The sequence below is a fragment of the Notolabrus celidotus genome, chromosome 16, assembly GCF_009762535.1.
Source record: "Notolabrus celidotus isolate fNotCel1 chromosome 16, fNotCel1.pri, whole genome shotgun sequence".
NCBI classification, from domain to species: domain Eukaryota; kingdom Metazoa; phylum Chordata; class Actinopteri; order Labriformes; family Labridae; genus Notolabrus; species Notolabrus celidotus.
In genome coordinates this window covers 9,901,597-9,919,043 of record NC_048287.1, presented here as the reverse complement: position 1 = coordinate 9,919,043, position 17,447 = coordinate 9,901,597, and the positions used below count along the sequence as shown (strand labels likewise).

The 17,447-nt window shown below is 40.1% G+C and overlaps 1 protein-coding gene across 1 annotated transcript; it reads left to right on the top strand.

Moving 5' to 3' along the window:
* Window positions 1–67: 67 nt before the first annotated feature.
* Window positions 68–2,122, top strand: med10 (mediator complex subunit 10). The gene is made up of 4 exons (XM_034705419.1): window positions 68–342; window positions 430–513; window positions 1,023–1,125; window positions 1,349–2,122. Exons 1-4 carry the CDS (start codon window positions 221–223, stop codon window positions 1,442–1,444), a joined length of 405 nt encoding a protein of 134 aa, XP_034561310.1. The 5' UTR covers window positions 68–220; the 3' UTR covers window positions 1,445–2,122.
* Window positions 2,123–17,447: the final 15,325 nt, after the last annotated feature.

Here is a 17,447-nt window from a genome sequence, read left to right as displayed (position 1 = left end):
CTAGTTGTACGACAGTTTGGAGCTTTAAACCGGCAATCTGTCATTGGTCGTTACCTAGGTAGCAGAAGAGCAACCACAGTGATTGGCTATCTTGTTACCGTAAAGCACGTTAGTGCAGTGACTGTCGTAGAGAGTCGGTAGACAGCAGTAAACAGCATTTTTTGACAAAAGGACTTTAGTTTGCGGAGAAATTCATAGTGATTTTGAATTTTCAGTCGAAATGGCTGAAAAGTTTGATAATCTGGAGGAGCATTTGGAGAAATTTATTGAGAATATTCGACAGCTGGGAATCATCGTCAGCGACTTCCAGCCCAGCAGTCAGGCAGGACTCAACCAGAAACTGTGGGTCCATTTGTCGTTTTGCGGTTACGAATAAGAACCCGAATGATGTCGCATTTTCTGTTACGTTTCTTTTGTTTTATGTTTCAGAAATTTCATGATATCCGGACTGCAGGACATCGAGAAGTGCCGTCAGCAGCTTCACGAGATCAACGTACCGCTCGAGGTCTTTGAGTGAGTAACCTCGTATTGTTCTGACCCACCGGCGTGATGAACTTATGAACGATATTTCATCTCTTAATTGTTTATCTGCTGCTCTGATTCAGTACTGTAAGGCTGTGTGTGCCCCACAGTCAGTATGAGGAAGCACCACCGTACCCCCATTTTAAAATCTTTCCGTTTTAATCAAAGTGTTAGACCATGATGAAGATGTGATATCCTCAGCGTCATTCTGTGTTAGCTATTTGATCCACACATGAGCTGTCAGAGTGATCAGGTGGAGGTTTCTTATTGAGTAAAGTGTTGCTATCTGTTTCTGTTGCCTCTTTTCTAACTGCAGAGAAACGATTAAAATTAGATCGTAATTAAAGTTATCAGATTCTAGGGTCTCTGATATTACTTTCTTGTCTTTGTCAAGAAAGAAAAGGAATCATCAAATTTGCATAATGAAATGTGTAGATGCTTTTTGTGCTTTTCAGCTTCAATATGACTTATTTGACTGATATTGATTCTTTTATTTGTAGATACATTGACCAAGGTCGAAACCCTCAGCTGTACACGAAGGAGTGTCTGGAAAGAGCCTTGGATAGGAATGAGCAGGTCAAAGGAAAGATCGACACTATGACTGTAAGACATGATGCCACTTGGCAAGAATTAACAGAGCCCCATGTGTCTTTAAAACATGCTGAGGACATAAATAATGATGTCCCTGTCAGTTATCATTTCAATACAGAAAGTACCACATACTCAAGATGCTGTTTGTGAAAGTGACCTTGTCAATTGATATCTGGATCCATAAATAGTGAAATCACAAGTTTGAACTAACATCTACTTTTTTTTTGAACTGCAGAAATTCAAAAGCCTCCTTATTTCGGAACTCGGCAAAGTCTTTCCAGAGGAGATGTCCAAGTATAAGGCTATCCATGGAGAAGATGCCCCCTCCTAGTAGCTGCTGAGCCATGACCCCTGACCTTTAACTTGTGACCCTTGAGATTAAAGCCTGAATGGAGTTTGACAAATCAGTAGCATCTACTGTTTTTGCAGAATATGATAACTCCTGAATATTCTCAAACTGTCGTGATCCTGTTTCTGAAGAGTACACTTGGGGAGAAGGCGTTATTTCTACTTAGCGGCCTGACTCAGCCAATTCTCCCCTTTCTTGATAATTAAACCTCTTTTGAGTAGAGAGGAAGAACTTCAGTTTAATTTAATAGGAGACACATATGTTTTTAATGTACCTGCTGATGCATAAACATTGAGTATGCAGTTGCTACGATTCTTACAACTCCAAATTGCACTGCAGAAAATGTTGAAGAACCACAAGGCACATCTCAGATGGTGCACAAAGTAATTACCTTTATCAGTTGTACATACAGTATATATAAACTCAATACTCTACTTTTGTAATACTTTTCAATCATAGTGCAACATTCATTTGTACCACACATAGTTCCAGGCATTTTGTATCAATCTCAGGTTTCTAATGGCCATTCTTTTTAAATGCAAATGTTATTGCTGGTAATTTTTGTGCCTGATCGCTTGACCGAAAATAGCCCTCTCTTTAATTGTAACTTGTTTGTATCATACGTATTATTCGTTATTAAATTATCTGTGTTGGACTCTTGTTATGTTTTCGTTTGTTTCATTGAAGTGATGAAATGAAAGAGTGTCATCAGCTTTAGCAAAACAATCACTTTGGAGACTTGTAGGCTTTACAGTTTATAGAATTTCTGTAACTCAAGTTCATAAAAAACTTAAGTTTGCATATAATGTAAAATCATCTAGAGATCAAATTTACAACTCTTTGCTTACATTCCTAAATAATTGAACTATACAAGCCCATACATATGACAGTGAATTAACCATACAATAAATATAAACAACCCCAACTACCAAAAATTGGGATGCTGTGTTTAATCCAAGTAACATTTAATGGTTTGTAAATCATTTTAACCAAATCTTGAAACTTAAAAATGTTATTGTTTTATGAAAAATATATTCGAATTTTGAATTTGTTACGAGCATCATGTTTTAAATAAAGTTGGGATTGGGACCAAGTGGCAACCTCCAGTCTCAAAATATGAAGCCCATGTGGAAGTATTATAAACTGCAGTTTATTGAGCGTCTGCTTGAGGCTGGCTGCAGAAACACCTGAACCATATACACACCAGTTCAAAAAAGAAAATCTTTGCAGCATTAATAAACATGTTTAGAGCCTGGTTCTAAAAATGGCCTAGGTCTGAAGAGCGAATTTCTCTATCGGCACACACTGTACGGGGGGTGATTTTCTTTATAACGCAACAGTTCAGAAGACATTAAGATTGGGAGTTTTGCCCATTTAAGGACAAGACTGACTTGACTGACAGACGGAACACTGTAGCTGTTGGCTAGGAGGCTCAAAGCCCGCCTCTTTACCTCACACTAGCTCGACAGAAGTTATGTTGCATTCAACATTTCCAATATGGTTCCCGCCGACGATTGGCTTCAGAGCAGGGCTTCAGAAACAGATGGGTGATGTCACAGATACTATGTCCATTAATTATAAAGTCTATGATTGGGACATGTTTACCATTGTGTTGCATCACCTCTTCTTGTAAGAACACTCTGTTAACGTTTGAGAATTAAGGAGACCAGTTTCTGGAGTTTTGAAAGTGAAATGTCCCATTCTTGCCTGATGAAGGATTTTAGTTGCTCAACAGTTCAGGGTCACCTCTTGATGTGCTAAATGTTTTCAATGGGCAACAACTCAGGGCTGCGGGAAGGCTACTTTAGCACAGCATCAGTTATTCTACAGAGCCATGCTGTTGTAATGTGTGCTGAATGTGGTTTGGCACTGTCTTGCTGAAATATGCAGGATCTTCCCTAAAAAACGTCACCGTCTGAATGGCAGCATATGTTACTCCAAAATCTGTTTGTTAGTAAAAATATTGACAAAAATAGCAGCTAACCTTGAAATAAAACCTTGAAAATAGAAAATGTAATGAGTTCTCTGCCTTTCTTTTTGCCAGATGACTCCTAAGTTTAGGGTTAGTGAACAATAAATTATCAAAAGCATCAATAGCAGTAGGTTAATTCCTGACAGCACAGGAAACACAGACACATGCTCATAGGCTAATTTTCTCCAGACCAGCTAAATGAAGCCACATTAAATCACTTTGAGGGACAGTGGGGGTCGCGAGTCTTTGGCACATATATTTTGGGGGTCACAGGCTGAAAAGTTTGAGAACCCCTGGTCTATACTGTACTCTTACTGTATAATATTTACATTGACTAAATCCTATTTGCCCGCTCTCAATCAATCTTTATTTATAGCCTATAGCAAAAATTCACAAGACATGATATCCCAGGATCCTTTACAAACAGATCATGTCTAGACTGTACTCTTAGTCTGTATTTCTTACAAAGACCAAACATCAATATAGGATAATCCTCTCATAAAGTGAAAGACTTGATCTTGAGCTCTCTGCAACATTTATCAAGTTACAGTGGCAAGGACAAACGTCATTTTTACAGGCAGAAACCTCGAACATAACAGGACTCATGTTGAAAAGCCATCTGCCTCCACTGTGTTGGGATCGGAAGGGGGATGGAGGAAGATGCAGAGAGAGAGATGAGCAGAGACAGACAACAACAGCCCATGCACACTTATCATCTTCATATTTAAAGTAGCTAAAGTCAGTCTCATATTACCATTTACTGTGATGATTTTGAAAAGGGAGGCAGGAATGAAAGTATCATTCAGCAGTTGGAGTCAAGCTGTTCTAAAATTGACATTGGCATTGTAATAATGATTATAATGGTTAGACTGATGTTAATAGTTGTAGCAGCAGGAGTCTGGCAGGTTCACAGCAGCAGGCCATCTACAGCAATGATCCAGACCAACCTATAAGAAAAGGGAGCTCAGGGACTAACAGAAGGATCTATGGTTAGTTACTTTAATGAGACAAGAAGATTTAAAGTTAGTGACAAGGTAGAGATAGGAGAAAAGGGAAAAAACTGAAGCCTAGTGTGCCAGTTCCCTCAGCATTCTAAACCAACAGGACATAGAGCTGGTCTAAGATTGAGCCAGCCGTGACTATAAGCTTCATCAAAAGTTTAAAGCCTGCTCTTAACAGGAGAGATGGACCCTACCAAACACCGACTGGTAGATGATTCCAAAGGAGAGATGCCTGATAACTGAAGGCTCTACCACCCATACTACTTTTAGATACTTGTTAGCATTGTTGGTCAGAAGAAGGAATGTAAATTTGTAGATTTTGTAGGGAGCCGGAGAAGCTTGTACAGGAATACACTCTGCAGTAATGGGCTCATGGCTTGTGCTTGGTAGTGGCTCTTCCTCACCCCCCACCTTGTTGTTATATACTACTTGCAAGAAACTTATTTGTATCATATACACTACACATTACCCATATGACACCACACGATTCATTGATTTGATTTATTAGCTTGAGCGATGGCTTGCATGTCATATGTTGTGTTTTGTGTTGCACATCTTGCATCTTGATTTACACTGCTAGCTTACCGGTGTCATCTCCAGGTAAGGATAATTCACAGCGAGCCACAAGCTTGTTTTGATAAAATAAACTATTGATGTCGCAAAAAGCAGCAGTCTTAGAATTGCGGTCCCAGATGTACCAGTTGGACACAGACCTCCCCAACCAAGACTACTGTTTGACTGCCGGGATACATTACTTGATTTTGGACTGTGCTGGTATGGGTGACCCCTCACCTCTTTAGAGCAGAGGAGGCAGTGCCCATTATTTCCAAAAACAATATCAGATCTTGATATGTCATACCACAGGCAGTTTTCCACTTTGCATCTGTCCATTTTAAACGGGTTTGGGATAAGAGAGGTTGCCAGCATTTCTGGATCATTATATACAGGATTTCTTCTTTGCATGGAAACGTTTTTATCTGCATTTCATGATGTAGTGACAAACTGTGTTCACGGACACTGGTTTTTGGAAGATTTTTGAAGAGCTTGTGTAGTGATTTCCACTACTGAGTCACATATGTTTTTACTGTAGTGCTACCTGTGGGCTCGAAGATCACGACCATACAGTACTGTTTTTTCCAGACTCTAATGATATTATGTACTGTAGATGATGAGACCCCCAAACTCTTTGCATTTTTACACAAAAAAAAAACATTCTGAAATTGTTTGGCTATACCAGCAAGGATGGTGTATTCTAAAAGGACAATCTTTTGTGCCATCTGTCTTTTTTAGTGAAAATGCAAGTACAGGTAAAAAAATGAATATATCAAACGATATATATATATATATATATATATATATATATATATATATATATATATATATATATATATATATATATATATATATATATATATAATGAGAACTACAATTTTACCTTTATTCTTCCTTACAAACTTTACTGTTGTTGCTACAGCGATAAATTAAATATTTCAACGTAAATCAGAGCTTTTAATGATATCACAGTGCTCGTCATTTCTTTTTCATAAAGCATTGACACACAGGTTAATACAGTGTGTCAGTGGGCCACCCCAGACATGACCTGCAAAGACATGATGGCATATTAGTGACTTGCACAGGGTCACTCAGCTCCAGTTTCAATCCTAAAACATCTAGCTTTGTAACTATACCCTGCCTGTGTTAGAGCGTGCCTGCCTTTCTATAAGATAGGGACAGTTGCTTTGGCAACAGACAAGGCTGCGTCATCAGGCAGGCATCAGGAGGCCCAACGCGCCTCCTCCTGCTGGGGCTTATCCACGGCGACACGCCCCTCTGACCCCTGAGGCCAATCCTCTGGGACAGAAGGAGGGAAATGAGCCCTGTTATTGGTTTGTGATCTATGCTGCAAAGTAATACAGACGGCCCTGGCTGTCACTCTTCCCTGAGGATTTTTGAACATGTGTCTCATTTAGTCAGCTGTGGTGTAGCGTAGACTCAGCCTCCCCTTTTGTCAGTAGTGGAGGGAAGTCACAGATACCATTTTACTTCAAAATAAGTCAGTTTCTCACTTGTTTCTCAGGCTGCTACAGTCATATATTTTATTTTATTTATTTATCTGGATCCCCATTAGTTACTACGAAGGTAGCAACTACTCTACCAGGGGTCCACTCGTGCAAATTTGTACAATCCACACGCAGCAAATTTGTACAATCCACACGCATGTTCAGTAAGAATTAGAATGGAGATAAGATACAATGGACAGGTTACATTTTAATTGACAGAATGCAAAATAAGTAATAATAGACGGGAAAAACAGGAAATAAGAAGACCAAAAAATAGCCATGATTTAAGGGTTCAGAAAGGCCTTCTTATATTGAAAGGTTTTGAGTGATGAGTAAAAGCAGCTAAGGTTGTGGACTGTCTTATTGTTAATGGCAAAGGGTTCCACAGTCTTAGAGTTCTAACAGAAAAGGCCCCGTCACCTTTAGTTATAAGCCTGGATCTCGGTACATCCAGGAGAGCTGCATCCACTGATCTCAGAGCCTGCCCAGACACATAGGGGATCAACAGATCTCTTAAATGGATGGGTGAGCAATGAGGAAGGTGATGCAAGAGCTTGAGGAAGCCACCAATTGTGCTGTTAGATACCTTTTTTTTTTGTTGCATGGACATTTACAACTTGTGAACTGGCAAGAGGTCAAATTGCCTCTAAAGATGACCTCTTGTCAACACAGCCCTCACCTATCCAAAAATAAAATACATTTTGCAACTTGTTGACTTAGTATAATGTTACATGTAGAATTATACATCAGGTTATAGTTTTTGAATAATAGCCTGGTATTTCAAATTGTTTTATGACATTCACATTACACAATAACCTCTGGTCTCGTATGGACCAAAAGAGCAGGAAACCTGTGACGCCATCAGCATCAGAGTGGACTGCTTGTTCTTGAGGTGGTGATCACGTCACAGCACCTGTCCTTCACAGAGGGTACAGACATTCTGGATTTTTGCTCAGAGCACCTTGAGCACTACTCACTGAATGCTATCACCACTTCTTTTTCTCTGCTCTCTCCATTTCTATCCCATTTTTACCCTTTGACCCTTCTTTTCAGTCCGTGGATGACGAACATTTCCACTGCAGTGAGTCACAGCAGTGTCGGTCAAGGGCATCATTTCAAATCCAATAACAAGCGAATTGGTAGGGCTAAGAAATAAGATTAAATGCTGTTTTTATCCAGTTTGTGCTTGTGTCTGTGCATTGTGACATTTCTTTCACAGGGAGACACCGACTCTGTGTGGATGCGTGTCGTGATGCTTGGCTAACCAGAAAAAGGAGGGGGAGAGGGAGAGAGCATTGTACTGTAAATATGTTTCTGTATGAAGTGCTGAGGTGTGTTGAATGACTCATCCAAGGTGAATGAGTCCTCCTCTCTCCTCTTTTTATTCCCCCACACTTGTCACCTCTTCTTGTTGGCTTGTGTACAACACCTCCATTCAAATATAATTTTCCTTTACCAATGTAACCGTCTTCCCTTTTTTCAAAGGCCAATACCTTTTCTCTTTCTGTGGTTCCATCTCTGCTGACTATTACATGTGGAGGAATGATGCGTCAGAGGAATGTCAGTCCTTACACTTTGTCATTTGTAGTTCCCATGAGCTCATAAGGGGGGTTAATGCTGGGAAAAAGGGGAATATAAGATGCTGGGTGAGTAACATAGTAATTTTAGATCTTGCAATATCTCACCCCAATGACTCAAGGAACCCTCACTTTCTAGGTGTAACTCATTGCAATGCATAAGTACACCTGTCTTTGTCCTGCAGGTATGACACTGTGAAGGAGTGTTTGAGCAGTATCAGCTGATTTGTTGCCTTATAGTTAATTCAGTTCCTTGAAGACTTTGCATTTAAATCAATTACATGATTTGACTAGTGACATGGGGTTAGTTATCATTACAAGGCAAACACCTTTCGGTAAACACAAATGAATTTATTCAAAGTATTCAGTTTCAAGCAGCTTAGGGATCTAGTCCTCTTCAAGTTAATACTGTTTTACAATGATTGTGAATGTGTTATCTAGCTCACATTTTTGTGACCAACTCTACATCTATTTAAAGGAGCCCTATTATCAATCTGGGACACCTATAGTGTAGCTTTGTATGATTTGCAGCTCCAAAAACTCTCATCTCTCTGGCATCTGTGAAAAACCTCATTTCAGCACTATTCTGCCTCTGCCTGAAGCGCTTCATTTGGCTGCTTTTCCAGATATATAAAGTTAGACACAGCTTGTGAGTGTTACTTTCAACACAGCTTTAGAAGTCACAAAATGACCTCAAAGTTATGTCTTTACAGAAAATGTCTGAGGCTAGCCGTTAGCTCCCCTTTATAGCTGGTAGTTATCGTTATAGTTCCATGCTGTTAAAATGTTTCATACAACTTGTGATTCAGAGCCTTCATGGGAAGTCTTTACAGATGGAACAGCCCTTGGTTTCAGAAACATTCATCAGTGAAATGGCAGGCGTAAACTGCTAAGTTGTGTCTGTTGCGTAGACTGTATAAAATATGGACGTAGTATCCATGACGTCACCCATCTGTTTCTGAAGCGCGGCAGCCATATTGCTGCTGTCGAGCGATTTGGAGGTAAGGAGGTGGGCTTTGAGCCTCCTAGACAACAGCTGCAGTGTTCCTGCCTGTCCATCAAGTCAACTGTGCCTCTCATTTGAAGATTGGTGTGTATGTGGTTTCCGGTACTTCCGGAGCCAGTTTCAAGTGGATCCTCGATGAACTGCAGTTTTTAACACTTCTGCATTGGACTCATATTTTTAAACGGGAGGTTGCCGCTTGGTCTGTTGTTGTCCTGAAAGCATAAAAACTTCCCGCTGTTTTCTGGTGCCTCCCTCTTTGGGAAGCTTACAGATGATTTGTCTTTTAACATTGTCCTAATAGAGCAGCATCACCTGACATTAGGTTCAGTGTCGCCAAATTCTTGAAATGAGCACACTTATATTGTGTTGAGTACTTGTGCTGATGATGCAGATTCATAGTTTCGCATTTTTACTTGAAAATTGCAAAACCACTACGCTAATACAGCTAGCTAAACAATAGTTGCCAGGGGTGACATGTATTGTAACACATTAACTATCCCCTTAGAAAGAACTAATGACATTTTATTGATTTTGATCATTTTTCAGACCACCAAGGTGGGGGAAAAGGAAGACTGACAGATGTGAACCTGCTAATGCTTGAAAATGCATTTGATGAGGTCAAAAAGAATGGCAATAAAAATGACAGAGAATACTTTATGTGGTGTGCGTTTGATTTTCTATCTTGACCCATGTCCCTTTTGTTGAAATGTGGGGGCTGACTTTATGACCAATACTGCAGCAAATCAGGAGGGGGAACGGCAACATTTTTGGGCATTACTTTTTGAGAGATGTCTTGTCACATACTGACATATTAGCTACTGTACATACCAGCACAGTATGTACTGCATACTGCCCAGTAAATTCACAGTTTTTCTCCCATTAACAACATATTTTCAGATCCTCGCTGCAGTGATATATCAAGTGTATTTTACTAGCCCTATAGAAATTCAACGCCGACATACAAACATTTGTTATTTCTACAGTTACATTGTTATTTCAGTGTGTTTAAATACATTTGTTATGGATATAAACTATAAAGAAGGGTTGTTCTTATAGACTAATATACAGTTGTGCTCATAAGTTTACATACCCTGGCAGAATTTATGGTTGCTTGGGTAGTTTCTGTTGTCTTTATGATATAAAAAGAGTAAACACAGTTGTTTGATAAAAAAAATTGCTTCACCCAACCACTAACCATGAATGAAAAAAAAGTTTTTCTCTTATCATTCATAAATGGCCAAAAAAATCCCAAATTCTGCCAGGGTATGTAAACTTATGAGCACAGCTGTACATTACACACGCATGCATGCGCACACACGTATATAACATATTCCCAGTTCAAGGAGAAAGGGGTTTTTGGCTATGGTCACTCACAGAGAGAGAAACATTGTTCTTGATTGATCTTTTATTTCAGTAAGCCTGTAGAGTAAGTGTATCGAAAGATGTGGCCTCTGTTTTTTCTTCTTTTGCCTAATTGGTACTCCTTACCCTAGCATGTATTTAGTAGTGGTGCAGGTTGTAACTAAGAACCACTATGTACAGATTTCACATCAACTTAAGTCTATACAATTCTTGCAAAGGTATTTGTTTTTTTAATTTGTGGTAAACACATTTGGATACTTTTAGATACAAGTTTTAAAATTCTGGCTCCAAAATTTGGTGAGTAACAGGTGCTAACATGTGGAGGTGCTAACTCAAAAAGTGTTGCAACCATACCCAGCCTCCCCTACATTTGAAACACTTTAAATTCAGGTTGTGTCTCACACATTCTTTTTTCCCAGCTGGAGTATTTTGGCCTGTGTTCGGCCTCAGTCTTCCCTCTTCTGTCTCTCTTTGTTAGCAATAAGACATGATGGATTATATTCAACCAGCATTGTTTTGAGATTTTTCGTAAAAGGTTGTCACCAAAGGCGCGAGAAACAGAAAAAGGACAAAGACAACGCAAATGTCTTTTGAAATAAAAATGTAGTAACTTGGTTATTACAAATGTCAGTGAGTTTTTCTACCTTGTGAGCACATGTTTAACACAAGTTCTGGTTTAACTCTATCTCTTCATTCTGTACTGTGAGCTGATGTGAGCATTAACTTTGTTGTTCTGCATTTCCCCTCAGTGCCTGCGTGGACTGTGGACCTTTAGAAGCTTGGCCATGCTCCATTATTTGTGTAATGTATCACATTTTGTCTTAATTTTCCCTTTGTCTTCATGCAAATGCTTTGGGAGTTTGGTGCTAGAGGAAGGGTTGAAATGGAAAATCCCTGGTATAATACTTTGGCGCAGGAAACACAAAGGCAGTGGCCTTTGATGCTATTTGCATAATGTGTCTCTGATGTGGATGATAAGAGCCTCTGACTGACCACTGAAGCTCACACAGCCCACAGCCCAGCGTAGCAGCTGATCGCTCTCTGCCTCACTCTTGTCTCTAGCATTGTGACTACTAGCTGTCCTGCCTCAGCTTAGTGACAGTCGTTCACCTTCTCAATGAAGGTCGGGAGGCGGACCCCTCTTCCTTCTGTCGCCCTGGTCACCATGGAAACACCCCTCCCATTCCCCACCACAAACCCTTTTTCTCTCCTGTCTGGACAATGGCCTTTGCTGTGGATATGTGTGTGTGTGTGTAAGTGCCTGATGGTGAATGTTTCAAGTATCTGTGTGTTTCTCTCACACACACATGAATGCACACAGAGTGGGTCAAGGAGGTGAGCAGGGCATGATTGTGTTGCTAACATAAGACACATTACACAATGGCTAGGAAGAGTGTGTGTGAGTAAACGCCACAAAAAGGATGCTAGAGACTCAAAATAAAAACTATAAATTAGCGATTAGCGTACTGATGTCTGCTGTATGATGCTCCTGGCACCTGCTGCGGCTAAGCACTCTTAACAGCAGAGACTGAATTACTGCGCCAAAAAGAAGAAGAGAAAAAAGAAAAACCTCAAAAACAAAAACAAACAACAAAAAATCACCACAGATGGAAGTTAATAGACTGGAATTATTACTTTCATCTCCTCTTTGTGGCCAGCATGTGTATTTTCCCTTCTCCTCTCTCTTCTCTCCTCTCTTTTGGATCACCATTTTCATCCGTAGCCAGGCTGCTGTTGCAGTAAGAGAGAGAGAGAGAGAGAGAGAGAGAGAGAGAGAGAGAGAGGGGGGGGGGGGGGGGGGGGGGGGGGGGGGGCAGAGAGAAGAGAGCTGCTATAATTTCCCTCTGGTTTAATTATCTGCGTCTGTTACACAGCCTACTCTTTCTCTCTTGTCGTTAAATGTTAGAGGTGAAATTGTGAGCTGTCTGTGTGTATCTTGTGTATGAGATATTACATGTGCAGCAAAGTACAAGGAGTGGTAGCAGTGCTGAGCAGCAAATAGCCTTATCCCACTGTGATGTTTAAACTTTGCTCATTACATGGTGCAAAACAGAAAATCGATCATTTTCATCACCCGCTGTCACTGTGTGATTATACAAGCCAATGAGGTGTCATTTATTCATAGTTATGATTTACTGTACAGTTATGCACTATTTCCCCTGACGCATCGTATCTGAATTGACTTCTAAATAGTTCTTCCTCTTTAAACACTGCCTGGGAAGACAATCGCTGATCATTCTCACATTTTAATAGCCACTTCTGTGCTATTGGTGTTTGCCAGAGGCTGTTTTGGCCCAAGGCTGTGTGTTTCACAGGATATCAAAACATATACTGGGGGAATTCTGCTTCATTATACATTTGCTGTTGTTGGTCTCTTTGTTTTATATGTCTTGTGGTTGATATAAATTTCAGCTCTGTCTGTTGTTATCACAGAGTAGGTTACCCTTTGCACATCATTAAAGGAAGCCTGATCCAATCGGCTGTCCCATTGAGTCGTTATACTACATAAAGGACAATGGAACAGGCTAATGTCAATGAAACAGACTTTATATTAATTATCTGAATTGCATCTGTTGACTGATTTGAAGATCATCTCCTCTAAACTAACAGTGATTTTTTTTTCTGTTAACCTAACAAAGCTTGTATGATTAACACTATTAACACTGACTGTATTCTATTGTTTCAAAACTGACAAAAATGTACTTCAAAATGTATCAGGGTAAGACTGTATCATGTACCTGTAGCAACTTTGTTTCATTACTTTGATGTCTTTATATCTTCTCTTCTATATTTAAGGAGAAATGATTCCACCTCTTAGAGCACTTAAATCTTAAAACTAGTAATCTTGTTGCTGGAGTTATTAGTTTATTGGCAGATTAGAACAATCTATTTTTAACAAACCGCAAGCCAATCAACATCTAACACTGTTAAAATAATCTCTATCAACATCAGCGAATTACATGTAGGTACATTTTTATTATTATCCAATGGTATTTCTGCTCTTAATGAAACATCATAGTTCTTTGTTAATACCTCTGCATAGACATTCAATTAATTTATTTATAATCTTCACAATTAAGGATTTTATATTTGTGCTTTATGACAATATAACATGATATCTTTGAGCTTTGAACCATTGGTTGAACAAAACAGACAAGTTGTTTCTCACCAGTGTTTCTGAATGGTTAAGGGCGATGTTTTCATTCTGGTGTCTTTAGACCAAACAAATGATTGTCAATTAAAATAAGCTTAAAATAAGAGGACAGTATTGTTATAAGATCATCAATATAAGATTCAGCTATGATGAAGCTTTTTGTTTTTATACACGGAACAGATGTGCTTTATGAGCACTGAAAAGACGATAATATGTGGGGTATATATCATTTTATCAGGTGCATTATAAGGACATAGCCTCAGAAAGTATCCTGTAAAATACCTGTACTTATACCTAACATTTAATATATTATATATATGGTATTTGTGTGGGTGAAACAGTTTTGATTTTAAAGAAAAGATTGCAGATCATTTAAAGATATCAATGTGAGATTAACAGCCAGGGCCCCAAGTGGTCCGGTGAAATGTTAATTTGTTTCTTGAATAATTTCCCCCATAGTCAGCTGCTACACACTTCCATTGTCCTCAGGGTGTCTCTTTCATCCCTATGGTCATGCACACACACACCCACATACACCCACACACACACACACACACACACACACACACACACACACACACACACACACTGCAGGCTCCATAAAACCCACTGCCACGCCTTGCCTTTGTTTCGCCATTTGGCTTTAACTTCTGTCTTCTGATGTGACCCCCGCGGAGGTCATCATATAAATGCCAAGCCGGTCGAGCCCCTCCCCAACAGACATGCAGAGCACACCCCAACACACACACAAGGTGACCTGGCCACATGCACATCACACAAACCTCCACCCACGCACATCTGACCGAGAGCCAGCCACATACATCAAGAGGGCTGCAGGGAGGCTGAGGGGGAACAGACACAGAGCGGGATGCAAAACTCTCTGATAATAAAATCAATTGTATCTCCAAAGGCCCCACACAGGGTTAGACCTTACTCTGGATAACTTTAAGCTGTCGAATGAGAAGTAGCCTAACGTCATTATAGGAGTAATGCTGATGTCTTTAATTCCCCATCATTTGACAGCTTTAAAATTGTTTCTATATATTTTTTTTAATTCTTTCCTTTCCTCAAATGTCTTCTCTGAGGATATTTAGTGTTTCTTATTAAAACACTATATTGCTGTTCCCTGCCTTGTAGGCAACATAAAAAGAGACAGCTATTACCGTTCTGGTCTATGGTATTGTCCTCCGAGTCACTGAGCTCCCTGTTTGCATAAAGTCAGTGGAATGTCCATGTGAAATGTCTTAATGGAAACCCTGAGTGAAGCATTCTGGGAGTTCTTAAGGATGCAGGTAGCCCTGGTCTTTGGGGGATGATGGATACAAAATGCATGGGCATATGTGTGTGTCTGCAGGGGTCATGTGTCTGTGTTTGTGCACACAAAGAGGTGTAGAGGGGGGTGGTTTGGGACAAAACGAGGTTGCAACCAGCATAATGAGGGCAGATGTTTTTGTTATCCCTTTTCTTGTCACCTTGTTATTTCTTGCTGATCATAAATATTAAAAAAAACAAAACTCTTTATCCGGCGTGTGTGTGTGTGTGTGTGTGTGTGTGTGTGTGTGTGTGCTTGTGTGTGTGTGTGTGTGTGTCTGTGTGTGTCTGCATGTGTGTGTGTCTGTCTGCATGTGTGTGTGTCTGTCTGTATGTTTCAATCTGGCAGGCCACTGTATAATGTGCCGATTGGGCCATATTGTTTCCGTCTTGTGATAAAGTCCCTGTGGCAGCATATGTTGTGTTACAAAGAAACAACAAGAGCTCATTAATCACTGTCTGTGGAGTGTGGATTCTTGTTCTGCTAGGTGTTTTCTTACATGCATGCATTTCCCTGCTGTCTGACTCTTAGTACTTGTATGTTTTTTTTGGTCTTGTGGAATAATCAAGAATGAAAGTATGAGGCTGTGTTCAAAGCCATTGGTGTGTGTAGGTGTGCGCTGGTACAGGATGGAGTGGCTAATTCAGAGCCTATAGCTGGCGGGCTTCGATGCGACACCAGCGTCATAAAGCACTGGTAGCAGCTATCACTAGTAAACCACACACACACACACGGCCAATCCCATGTGCTTCTCATTTAAAAATACGAGCCAAAACATATGCACACACACACCACTGATATAGAGATACCAGTGGTAATCTGATAATCACAATCCATTATGGTCTGTTTCTCTGGCTCTCCCTCGATTACATGTGATTTTGACCATGTCAGAGGCAGTTTGTTCTGTGTTGCCCACACACAAATAGACACACACCTCCTCATTGATGACTCAAACCCACTGCGGATGAACCCACGTAGTGCCCACACCTGACTAATTCTAAAGTAGTGAATGAACAGAAGGAGTACAATCATTCCCCTCTTCTCTGTCTCCCACTCTCTTTAATCCTGCCTCACTTCTAACTCGTGCATTCATCAGTGCAAACTCTCTGACCTCATCCAAGGTAGGAGGATGACACTGATGTGTGTTACTTAATAGACTTTTGATCAAGATGTTCCAGCAGATTTCTTCAAACATTAAATTACTCTGGAGGAGGTCCAGATGTTGGCTTACATGTTTAGTAGCTCAACTTAGCAGATAAATGGAAAGGGTTCAGTTCCATTTTGGATGTGCAAAGCTCTATATACTGTAAATCACACAATGCTGTTTATTTTTGATAGTAAATATTTCAGTAAAGAGACCTTTATCAGATTGTATTTTTTTCAATGATTAGTAATTATTGTATTTTTTGTCATGTTGACAGTGAGGCAACTGTGGAATTCAGGGTCCAGATTATGAAGTAATCCATCATTATAAACACCTGTACTTCTATGATTTGCAACAGACGTGTATTATTTGTTGGAGGTTAAGGCATCTGCACCTCAATAATAATCTGGTTATTTGTCCGGGTCAGTGTGGGGGAAAGATAGTGGTTACCTTTAAGGTAAGGACCTCCCAATTTCATGAAACTAAAAAAACTGTTTAATGCAAGCTGATTGTTTGACATCTCTGGCTCTTTTTGTAACTCAAGGTCAATTTGATTTGTTTTTCAGATTAGCTTAAAACTGACTGTCTGAATTCAAGTGTCAAGATTTGATTTGTGAGTCCAGACATCTTGTTTCTTTCTGCAGGGATTGCTGTGGATCCATTTGGATTCACGAAGAAGCTAGACAAAAGCGCAGTGGTCACCTGTCACGAGGAGTATATCAGCAGCACTTAACCCTCTCACCCCGCTACCCAGCATCCTTTTTGACATAAGGAACTGTTACTGAAGGAGGTCAGAGAGGCCATCAGGACAGCCTGTGCTCCAGGCCCAAGTGGAGTCCCACACAAGGTCTTGAGCTTCTAGAGTGCCTTTGGAAGACCCTGAGGATGGTCTGGAGAAGGGAATGAGTGCCTCAGCAGTGGAGATATGTAGAGGGTATTTGGAATCCAAAGAAGGAGAATGCTAGCAATGTTGAACAATTCAGAACCATCTCACCCGTAAGTGCTTAATAAAAGATCTACTTCAGGATTGTTGTTGAATGCCTCATGAGCATCATCCAGAGGAACTCCTATTTAGACTCCTTGGTCCAAAAGAGAGGAACCAAGGAGTTTCAGGCTGCCTAGAACACACTGGCATAGTGTTCCGGCTGATAAGAGAGGCGAGAGATTAATTGGTTGATTGATTGATTGATTAAGAGGAAGGATAAGGGGATTTGGCCGTTCTGTGGCTGGACCTTGCAAATGCCTATGGTTCAATCCAGGAGAAAGGTCTGTCCAGTTACCATGTCCCTAAGAAGATCCAAGGCCTCATCCTTGACTATTACAACAACTTTCCCGATCAGTAACATCAACATAACATCATCTTGACAAGGGCATTTTTACCAGCTGCACAATCTCTG